A 12115-nucleotide genomic window follows, 5' to 3' on the forward strand; every position below is an offset into this window, starting at 1 on the left:
CGCCGTTTTGTTCTTAACTGAAGCATATTTTTACGACTTACAATGTGTTAACGACACCACATAGAAATAAGTTATGATTTTACTGGTTTACATTTTAATTAAGATGATTGTATCGTAACAACTGTGTTCCTGCATTTCAAAGATAAATCATAGGCTCTATGCTCTATGATATTCAACTGAGCCACAATGGTTATCATACATTATTCGGTCCTAAATGACCTTAGTTGTCGATAGGTCGGTAAACTCAAATAAAAAAAATCAAAACACGTTTTGTTGTCATATTTCACTAGCAGGACATAGGTTTGTAGCGGCAAATAACACATCTACAAAAATTCCCACTTCTCTCTACATACAATGATTAACACGTATTGATTTTTCATGCTGAAAATCAATAATCCATTTACCACTCTGAATTAATTATGACTGACAGAATATGTAATATATATATAAAGCTCCCATGGTGTCGTAATTCAGAACATATGTATGAGTTAAGTTTAGCACACGCAACTGTAATACTGAAAGGTGGATTTGAATACGAGTTCCACTCATGACTTAAAGTTGAAGGTCACATAGTTGAATGAATAAACCTGTCTCATCGACTAAGTCTAATATTAACTTTCTATAGTTCATATCGCCCAATCAGAAAGCTGCACGGTTTTATAGAACTGGGCGCTGTTCATTTGAATATGAATACTAGCCGTGAGATTCACATTTACATATAGTACTGTGCGAGTTCCCGGGTCATTCGTCCAAAACCAAAACCTCTCAAGTGAAAGTCATTTATGATTTCACATATCTGACCGTGTTGGACATGAATATTTTCTCTTATATATCTTATATTTTCATAGACCGATACATTAAACTCCATTGCAAATAAGTTTATAATCTCCTTAGAGAATTTCAAGTTACGGAAATTCCTAAATTTAAACAAATTTTGCGAAACTGGCCAAGTTTGTTAATATGAATGTAGGTCAAGGTCACATGAGCCAAACATCCTAAAATCTTCAAATGATTTCTAGTGAAGTTCTAGAAGGCCTAGAAACATAACATTGGGTTTATAGCATGCTTACGTAAATTCTAACCATGATAATATGATTGACCTCCTAAAATCTTCAATTGACTTCGTGTGAAGTTTGTGAATGCCCACAGACCTAAGATTAGGCCTGTAGCATGCTGACATAAATAACTACCATATTATATTTGATAATATAATAGATTCTGGCCTCCATTCATGGTCACATAGGCCAAAACTCCTAAAATCTTTAAATGAGTTCTTTGGAAGTTCTAAAAGACCTAATATTTTTTTTTATAATTTTATTTCTTATCAGAGAGAAATGATAGACTGAGTTACCTTCACACAGAATCCATTCCACGTGTCCACTCTCATACATCCGTGCTTAAATTTTAAAGGCACATTGTTGTATATTAGATGGTTAAAAAAAAAAAGAAAAAAAATAAGAACAAGAAAAACTTGAAATATCTTAATATTACATTTATAATCCCAGGCTTATTTTTAAATTGAGACATTGTAAGCTGTAAAGTTTTAGTTAGTCCGAGGTAGAGTTAAGCAAAAACAAATGTAAATTTAAGTATTATTTTGGAACTATCTATCGTTCAAAAAGGTTTGTATAAATATGAAGTGTCCTCAATTTAATTGCCTTTTCATCTTGACTGTTTGAACCCTGTTTCAAGAAGCACATTAATATGTTTGTTTGTACAAATAGGTATCTCACCTTACCTATTGTTTTCCTCTTCCTGTACTGAGAGGTAATTTTTAAAGTAAAATTATCATTCCTTACTCCTTTAATCACATTTCTTTGTGTGACTATTAGAGAATAGTGGGGAAAGATAAAAAGGAAAATATGAGAAATAAATCTGGGATGAGTAGGAAGGACGAAAGAGAGATGGTACTATAAATATTATTTACAATTTTAACTTAATGATGTATGAATAAATACATACGCTTATTTATAAAAGAGGGATCATTGTGATCGAATTACAGAGTGGCTATAGAAGAGAGGTATATCTACCATAGTTTAGAAAGTATCCCACATGTTTCTCATTCTTTTTCATATCTTTCCTTTTCCAATTCACTTTTACTATTTGCAATATATTATTGCAAATCGTAAAATTGTTTCAAAGCACAAATCAGTTCATTTTTGTTAGCTTGTGGAAACACTGCATTTTATAAATATATAATCTTTATCACTGAGGAGAATTTAATTTTCAGCTTTACAGTTGTCTTTTTTTTCAGATATCAGACCAAAACTACAGAATTGCTTATTGAAAGTAAATGGAATAATAAGGGCGTCTAATACGGTTCTGAAGCTTTCTAGTAAATTTTATACTTCACCACATTCCTACAGTATATGTGAAACATATTTTGTTTCATTATCAGAAATGCACAGAGTACATCAAGGCGATGTAACTAGATGTGATTTGAAGAGAAAGAAGTTATGGTGAACTATTCTGTATTGAAGCCACTGCAGCTTGGTACTTTTTCGTAAAAGTATACGGAGCCTTCTATATCATAACCCATGCTGTGTCATCCATATCAAAAAGTTCATTCCAATTCTTTTTACTAGTTGGCATAGTATCACTTGCACTGTAGGCTGTGGTACTAAAGGAAATTTGATTTTATCTTAAATACACGAATGATTTCCTAGAAATGGTGTGATATTCAGTCGTTTATTCTCTGGATTTTTCGTCAAAAACTCTTTAGAAAAACAGCTTTGTGGCCAATAAGAATATTTAAACACAAAATCATCGATTAGAACAGAAGACGACCTAATATCAAAAGAGCAGACTTAATGATAGTCTTGTAATATGTTGATATAAATGGCTACTAAGTTTGTTCATTCAAGCTCATAGGTACGAAAAAATCCTAAAATCTTTAAAACTACTCCTTGTCAAGTTCTGAAAGGCCTAGAGACCTGTAATTGGACCTGTAGCACATTAAGATAAATGGCTCCCGAGTTTCTTAATATGAATGACCTTGTTTTGAAATTCCTTGTTGGTGGCCCGTCAAATTGACCAATGACAAGTTCTAGTTTTAAAATATTTATTTTCTCACATTATTAGTCGGTTTTCTACAAGATAAGTCTGTTGGTGCATTTTTTCATTTGTCGTACCTGGGAAAAATATATTAACGTAATATTACGGACAATGCCATGCAGTATTGAAGCTTTAGTGGGGCGAAAGGTGTATACCAATGATTTCCGCATCTTTCAGTCTCAGTGTCTGAAAGTGTAGGTTTTCGTATTTTAAAGAAAAATGTATATTAATTTTGAGCTATTCTTATGCTATTTATCTCGAATCCTGTCTCGGAGATTAACTCGAAGAATAAAATACTAATTAAGGGCTCATTTATATAAGATTATCATATACAAATAATCAAAATTAATTTTATAGATGAGTAAAATGTTATAAAGATTAAAAAAATCAGTCTTGCATAGGAGTGAAACTCAATAATTAATGTACCTTTGCGTACTGTTGGATTAAAGATTAATTAAAACAACTTAATTCAGACAACAATATTTGCTATTCCAATTTGCTTCTTTTAATATGAGTCTGTCTTATATAACCAACTTCAGCAGAAAAATCGATTTGTTATGAATAAACACTCCCTGAATTATGCTTATATATAGGTCATCTCTATATAAAGTAATTAAGACGTATTGATTTCTATGGAAAAATAATCAATAATACATCGATGAATCAGTATATTGAGTAAAAAGAACATGTAAATATACATGTGTATGATATTACCCCGTGTCAAAATTCAGGACGTTACGCAGCGCCTACTGCTTCTAACGCATGCATGCAAACCGGTATTAAAAATACTGGTAAATGTTCCACGCCTGAGTTGGGGTTGAAAGGTCACCAAGTTGAATGATCAAAACTCAACCTGTCTCATCGACTAAGTCCAATATTAACTTTCTAGGGTTCTATGTCACCCAATCAGAAAGCCGCACGGGTTTATAGAATTGGGCGCTGTTCATTTAAATATGAATGCTACCCGTAAGATTCACATTTTCCATATATAAGTGCGTGTGTGAGTTCCTGGGTCATTCGTCCACCGGTACCCGGCTGGCGAAGAACACACACTACACATATTGGACGGGAAAATATCCGTCAACATGAGGGGTACTGTGATTCCCCTAACCCTGGGGATTTTAATTTTCGGGGCCGTCCCGGGGGTGCTTTCTGACGGTCACGGTGGAGGATCAACAACAGAGGAGGATATGACAAAAATGGACATTCACGATGCTCTGGCAGAAATTATCGCCGATCGTAAAGCTGCAGGTAAGTGAACAGTTTTACCTGTGTGATATCATTGTCACTCGTGCATGTCAGTCCCTTGTTCAGCCACTCCGGGTTACTTTTGGTCTAGATACCGCAAAGACACAGACAGATATAGATATTATGAATTAAAAACTATCAAAAACAATATGAAATTCTTGCATCCATACACAGAATTTACGTTTTGTCTTAGATCATGCTGAGCCCTGTACTTGGCACCGGTACATGTACCTTTATCAGGTAGTGTAGACCAGTTGCAGGGATGCGGTGTGTAATCAAATGTGCAGATTGTTGTCAAATCTTTCGGATCGAAGTGTGTTTACATATATGAATAGATGTCTGATCGGCATAACACGGCTATGTACGGACCATTGTTTCGCCGTGCTTGTAGCCGACATTGTGGACGGGTAATAATACACATACAGCTATCCATGTGTAACAGTAATCATGTTATATCTGTAGCCGGAACGTCACCTTAAATGAACTTCATGTTTTAATGTAATTAGCTGATATAGGAACGTACATAATTTGGGCCAAGTTTCATCTGACCCCAATACCGAACATGGACATTTTGACAGATAGGATGCAAGGTTGGGCCGGGCAAAGAAATTATCAGAATATTAATAGCTTGCTCAATACCAATGTTACAGAAATCTTAAAATATAAGCACGACTATATCTGTCAAAATGTCTAAGTCTGGTGTCGGGGTCACATGACACTCGGGGTATTAGCACTATACAATGTCTGTCAAAATCTCGGAGTCTGGCGTTAATGACATAGGAAACTCCCGAGTAACTATTTAAAGCGACCAATTAATCTATAGATTCGTCTTCTATTTGACACTGTAACATTGATCATAGTGTGACTAGTATATCTGAATCCAGTCGCCTGTCTTTTAGCATATGACATATGCATTTTGAATAGGTCTTGAAAAGAACGTCTTCAGATCAGATATTTTTTTTAATTTCTTTAGGTATAAGACGTCGTAGAGTCTATGCAAATAATACCATTGTATATAGATAGTGTATATCATATAATGATATATTGTTCTATAGACTGTAATTCGGGCGTTTTATCGTCTTTTTCGACATAGGCTTCATCGGCTCAAGTCTATATTATTACGATAGAACTCCAGGAAAAGAGAAGACAAACACCGCACTCTATCATGGGATAACAAGTGTAATATCACAATGAATGTTAAGTCGTGTTATGCAATTTTCATGGTACAATCAATTTGTCAAAAAAGCAAATTTCTTCTATATTTTCATTTAAAATTAATTTACTAGATTTGTCCAATGTGCTGTAGTTGACGAATTTTAAGGAGGAAATGTACACGTACCATCAACGCATGATTTTTAACATTTGTAACTTCCACCTCTCAGCGATCACTAAAGCGGAATATATTACGTATAAATATTTAAACATTTAATACCTGTAAAATGTCAATGTATGCACGGCATTATTGTGTCTGAATACTCAGTAAATAATAACGTGTTTTAGTACAGCAGACTGACAAACACTTCGATCCCCCGGGACGTCGTGTAGCGTTAAACGTTAGTAGCAGAAATCGATCGGGCGGTGAGATATAGGTCAATCGTAATAGGGGTATATCGATCAATATAGAAACATACTGGGTATGTGTTCAACACAATTCATAAATGACATTTTAAATAATGTTTGTGTTTTAAAATAAAGTATTATGCATTTACATATTGCAGACTTATCTGTCCTTGTGGGTCTGTCGTGTTATTCAATCTCTCCCAGAGTTCATTGCGGTCCCCACATGAAATTGTGCAATCTCTCCCAGAGTTCATTGCGGTCCCCATATGAAATTGTGAAATCTCTCCCAGAGTTCATTGCGGTCCCCACATGAAATTGTGCTATCTCTCCCAGAGTTCATTGCGGTCCTCACATGAAATTGTGCAATCTCTCCCATAGTTCATTGCGGTCCCCACATTTAAATTGTGGGGACCGCAATGCACTCTGGGAGAGATTGCATGTGGGGACCGCAATGAACTCTGGGAGAGATTGCGTGTTATTGTGAGCATGACGTCACATTTTTTAGGGAAAACGACGTAATTTTCCTTCAAAAAATAATGATGTGACAATCGATACATACCTACAAGGAGACAGATAATTATGTAATAGCACAGGGCCTTGTAAATTATGATAGTCGTTGTATAACCAAGTGAGAGTTGTAGATTCAAATTCGGTAAAGTTGGCGCTAGCTTCTATGTTTTCATAAGATATATGCTTTTTACGGAATTCTAAACTGCCAAAATAAAAAAAAATGTTTACACGAAGACCAAAACCAATGTCCGGATTGTAACCATTGGAGAGAATTGCACAAGATATCCAATTTGGAGATGTGGGGGATGCTAGCTGTAATATGATCGAACACATATTTATGTTTTTATATTAGCTTCTCTTATACATTGGACATGTGATTGGTTTTCTCTTAAGAACGCCGACACACCTACAATGTCTGAAGGTTCCCGTCCAAATTGACATGTACGAATACTCCATCACGGCTACCCGACACGAAACGTGTTCAGACCATCAATTGTGCCTATCGAGTTACCTTTTTACTAACCTCAACAATCATATGAATGAATTCACATAGTCGTCTCCCAAAAACTTGTCTAATTTAATGCAAGGTTCTGTTTTCTACGTACCCCCTCGAAATTCCGTTTAAAGGTCCCCTCCATGATATTGACATATGTCTCCGGCCATGCCTGACTGGGTATGAACCAGTAGTCCCGTAGGTATGTCTCCGGCCATGCCTGACTGGGTATGAACCAGTAGTCCCGTAGGTTAATGATCCACGCTATGTAGAGTCAAGGACGACATTAGTTACGGACAAATGCCCACTTTTTACAGGACAAAATAATTAGTTAAAAATGTCTGGGCGAAAGTTAAAATATCACGCGATAATCAAATGGGGAAAACTTTTAAGTAATGTAAGGTTTTCAGAGATGTTCGAAATATATTTTATGAGTCATATTCACAAGTGCCGAGAATCTGGTATGATGCTCCTAGTCATGACTACTAATATAGGCACCATGTCGCCTATTACTTATTTGAGGTTTTCATCTATTTAAGATGCCTACCTATTATGAGTTGTAATATAGCGAACATAGTTATATCATATCACATAATTATACAATTATTTTTTGTTTGCTTTCGATAATTGTAATAATTATATTTTATTGAAAACAATATGGACAAAACTGGAGTTCCTTGCCTAACACCACTACTCGCGAAAGTATACAAAACCACACCTATACCAAAGGAAAGCAATTAATTCGTCTTAATTTCATAAAAAGATTGGCACTTTCGTTGTCTTACAAGTATTCAGAGTACAAAAGAGGTCGAGTGCTTTATAGTATAAAAACGATCGAAAATTCAAATCACATGTTGATGGTGCCATAACAAAATTATATTATTTACAGAGAAAACATTATTCGTTTTGGATGACAATAAGACCCGTTTATGTTAATGTCGGTATTCGTAATATATCATTCTCAGGATAATTTTGAATTATTTCACATACAGTAGATACACATTTGCTCATGCTTGACGTTTTGTCCAAAAATGGTTCCAAGACTACATCGTAAATTAACAAAATCACATTATGACAACGCAAAACGTAGATACATGCATTACAATACGCATGGGCATCCATGCATATTGAAATATCTACGTTTTGTGGAAATGATTTGCATCAGTTATAATTAGCATGCTCGGTTGATGTATACTAGATAGTTGAGGGAATCTTTTTTACTTCGTGAACAAATTAACTTACAGTTGCCGATATATCTATATGAATACTGGAGTTAAAGTGAGATAAATTCCAAAAAGATCTCGACATGATCAATTTGAGATCAGATTGGATTAACAGCTGTGAGTAATCTACAGCTTGTGTAACGAAAACAAACTTTCAAATAGGCTAGACTTTTCTTGCCCCGAGTTGTTACAATTTCCTTAATCGCTTGAAAGATTACAGTTTTTTAAATCAGATGTGAGAAGATGACCTGAATGATGGATGTGGGGTAGATATAGTGTACACCACTGTATACCATAGAACACAGAAACACATTACATTCTAACGACTCTACACTCGTGACTTGGCCCGAAACCCTTACAGAATAATGCCCAGCGTGTAACACAAGCTCTGACCCATATGTTGAAGACACGCGGGGACCGGTAACACATAATGAAATTGAACTATATTTAAATAGCCAAGACTTGTCTTTGTTCAATCGAGTTTAATCGTATCGTGTTTCGTTGAATACTTTTGGTGGTGTCACAAAAAGAACTGACTTATGTATATAATAGAGTTCGACAGTAGCAAGTAGGCCTACAGAGCATTTCTTTGGATAAACATTATTATTGCTAACCTTTTAATAGTGTAAAACCTATATTGGTATTACATGCAAGTTGTTCTTAGTAAGGTCGCAAACTTAAAGAAGAAATCTGATGAATTGAGAAAAAATCAAACTTATTACGCTAGTTCCGTTGTGTCGTGAGGTTTGTGCCATCTGCAGTCATTTTGTGGTACCTGATTTTTGAAATCAATTTGTACTTACCAGACAGTGATGATACACTTTAATATTCTTCTTGTGAAGCCACACAAGTTCGATCAGTTATACTGGTTCTTACATTCAACTAAAAGTATACTGACAAAATTTGCAGGAACTTTGCATTACCCAAAGCCCAGGGATGAATAAAAAAATTAAAACTATTAAGAACAGATAACTGTATTTTAAAGTCTTGCTATAATGCTCTATTTGAGCTCATTATAAAAAAGCCTGATAATAAATTAAATTGGTTGTGTGATGTAAAAAAAGATTTATGTACATGTGGTTTCAACAATATTTGAATTTCTCAGAATGTAGATACTGAAAAACACTTTCTGCAAGTGTATTCACAGCACTTGTATGATATATTTATTCAGGAACTACGTTGCGCATTTGATGTTTCTTCTAAATGTGAAATTTATAAACATCTTGTTGATAACTTTGAAATTCAACTTGATTTAAAGAAACCTTTGAATTCTTAAACTAAACAAATATTGAATAAATATTGCATGCAAGCCCACTCTCTGCAAATTGAAGCTGGCCGTTATAACGCCGTTGCCATCGGCGAAATGATGAAGAAGATGAAATGCATTTTGTATTACTATGTCCTGCTTATTCTGAGTTACGTAAAAAATTTATAAAAGCTTATTACCACAAACACCCAAGTGTATATAAATTAATTATGTTATTTTCATCTAAAAATGTAAAGAGCTTAAATTTGCTGGGGAAATATTAGATCCAGGCAACAGAAAAAAGGAAAATTCTCATTAATCTGCAGTAGTATATCATACTCATGTATTAGTCAATTTGTTTAATTTGTTATGAAGTATATCGGAATTAACGATTATTGTATTATGTATTTATGTATTTGTTAAACCTATATGCTTTATTGCATTTGGAAAATAAAAAAAAAACTTGAAACTTTAACACCAATGTTGTTTGCAATGTTTATAGGCCACACCAAGGGCAAAGGTTATCCCCTTCGCGTCAACAATATGACTATGTGTAAACATGAATATGTTTTTTTTCATATTATGGAGGTATAATACAAAAATCCGAGCGTACTCAAATTAACCGTGTCTAAAATTACGCTCATCGTTTGCTAACATTAAAGACTTAGAGTTTCCCTGTAGTCAATAAGCCATGAATTACTAGCTTGTGGCTCATCTATGAAAATAATGTGCTCCTGTCTTTAAGAACATTGCATTGGGAATTTCTGTGTAGCCTCGCATATTTAAAAATATTCATTGCATATTTTTTAATTGTTTATAACAGTATCAACTACCTTTGACGGCATATATCTCGACAGCTGTCAGCACAACTATATCTATACCTAAAATCAAAGAACAAGACAATTAAACTTGTCAGCAATCCAGCCACGAATTAAAAACCAATCACTTTGGAACACCTTACCGCCTATAGGTATACATAGGACAAGATGTTAACAGAAATACAGGAACCTGCTGCCAGTGTAGGAAATTATGAAAGTAAATAAATTTGAAATTACATATTTTGTTCTATCCAAGATAATGTTTCCCTTACACAACCTCGATGATGTATGGTTTTGGGTGTTCGCTACCCTATAATACAGGTATGGCATTAGAATGGTAGCTACTTTTAAAAGGCAACTAAATTTGAGATGTATTTCGTCTTCTCCCTTGACATCGTCAAACCTTTGGGATCCATTAGCCATGCGATGAATTATCAGGATTCTGTCTTCCGGTCGGGACACACCGAAGGCTACAAAAATATCAAATTCTGCTCCAGCTTAGCATTAGGTATAAATAGGTATGGACGACTGGTTTGCCCGCTATCAGCGTCATATAACCGGCGTGGTTGTATTGGGCGGTATATTTGAATGATGTATGCTGTTCCATCTATTTTGGCGATATAATTAATATAACGAGTTATAAAACCAAATTGTTTTCAGTTATCACCTGCTTAAGTTATAAACCCTTTCAGGAAAAAATCGATCCAAAATTTGCATGCACATTGATTAATATAACACATATAAATCACTAAATTGTTTAAAATCGAATAAAAAATACTACATACGACTAATTTATTTGTTAAAAAACGAAGTTTACATAATTGAAATCTGAACGTCCTATTTATTGTCAAGGTTATGGAAAGCAATCGGGCGATTCCACATTTTACAACACGTGACCTCAATGTAGATAGGTAAATATGTACTTTTTTATTCATACACGAATTTAAAGGATATCGGTTAAGATTTATGAAAGGCTTTGGCACGAATCCATTGCTAAATGTCCATCAGTGTAACAAAGGTGTACCTTGACCACAGGTCTGGAACCTAAGCGTATGGTAGTGGTGACATGAAGGGTGGGTAAGGGGTTAGGAGAAGGTAAAATATAGGACTCTGTATAGAGCTCTACGGTAGGGGTGATATGAAGGGTGAGTAAGGGGTTAGGAGAAGGTAAAATATAGGACTCTGTATAGAGCTCTACGGTAGGGGTGATATGAAGGGTGGGTAAGGGGTTAGGAGAAGGTCATCCTCGATATTCCAGGGGTTCCGATCACTTACGATCTCTACACCCCTGGACTATCTCATAGTAAAACTGGAGGCAACGGAATAGAACAGGTAATTTAGTCCTTTGATGAACATCAAAAGAGCCGTATAACCGTACACTGTGGTTGACTGTGTGGCTTTGATGTTAGTAGTCGTTCTCTCTGTAGTCTTCAAAGGAAATTTTTGCTAGCCTGTGATTGGTCAAATGTTTTCCACTGAGCTGCCTTCAGTTTCACTATGAGATAGTCCAGGGGTGTAGAGATCGTAAGTGATCGGAACCCCTGGAGTATCGAGGATGGGAGAAGGTAAAATATAGGACTCTGTATAGAGCTCTACGGTAGGGGTGATATGAAGGGTGGGTAAGGGGTTAGGAGAAGGTAAAATATAGGACTCTGTATAGAGCTCTACGGTAGGGGTGATATGAAGGGTGGGTAAGGGGTTAGGAGAAGGTAAAATATAGGACTCTGTATAGAGCTCTACGGTAGGGGTGACATGAAGGGTGGGTAAGGGGTTAGGAGAAGGTAAAATATAGGACTCTGTATAGAGCTCTACGGTAGGGGTGACATGAAGGGTGGGTAAGGGGTTAGGAGAAGGTAAAATATAGGACTCTGTATAGAGCTCTACGGTAGGGGTGACATGAAGGGTGGGTAAGGGGTTAGGAGAAGGTAAAATATAGGACTCTGTATAGAGCTCTACGGTAGGG

The 12115-nt window shown here is 35.4% G+C and overlaps 1 protein-coding gene across 4 annotated transcripts in view; it reads left to right on the forward strand.

The window, feature by feature from the left end:
- Positions 1-4055: 4055 nt before the first annotated feature.
- The window catches only part of LOC138334902 (uncharacterized), a 110522-nt gene continuing 102462 nt past the window's right edge, over positions 4056-12115 (forward strand). For all 4 annotated transcript variants that reach the window (XM_069283731.1, XM_069283733.1, XM_069283734.1 and 1 more), the window contains exon 1: positions 4056-4305. In XM_069283731.1, coding sequence (XP_069139832.1) covers positions 4140-4305 — 166 coding nt within the window. In that variant the 5' untranslated portion in view covers positions 4056-4139. The remainder of the gene's footprint in view (positions 4306-12115) is intronic.

This window comes from Argopecten irradians, chromosome 11 (assembly GCF_041381155.1).
Source record: "Argopecten irradians isolate NY chromosome 11, Ai_NY, whole genome shotgun sequence".
NCBI classification, from domain to species: Eukaryota; Metazoa; Mollusca; class Bivalvia; order Pectinida; family Pectinidae; genus Argopecten; species Argopecten irradians.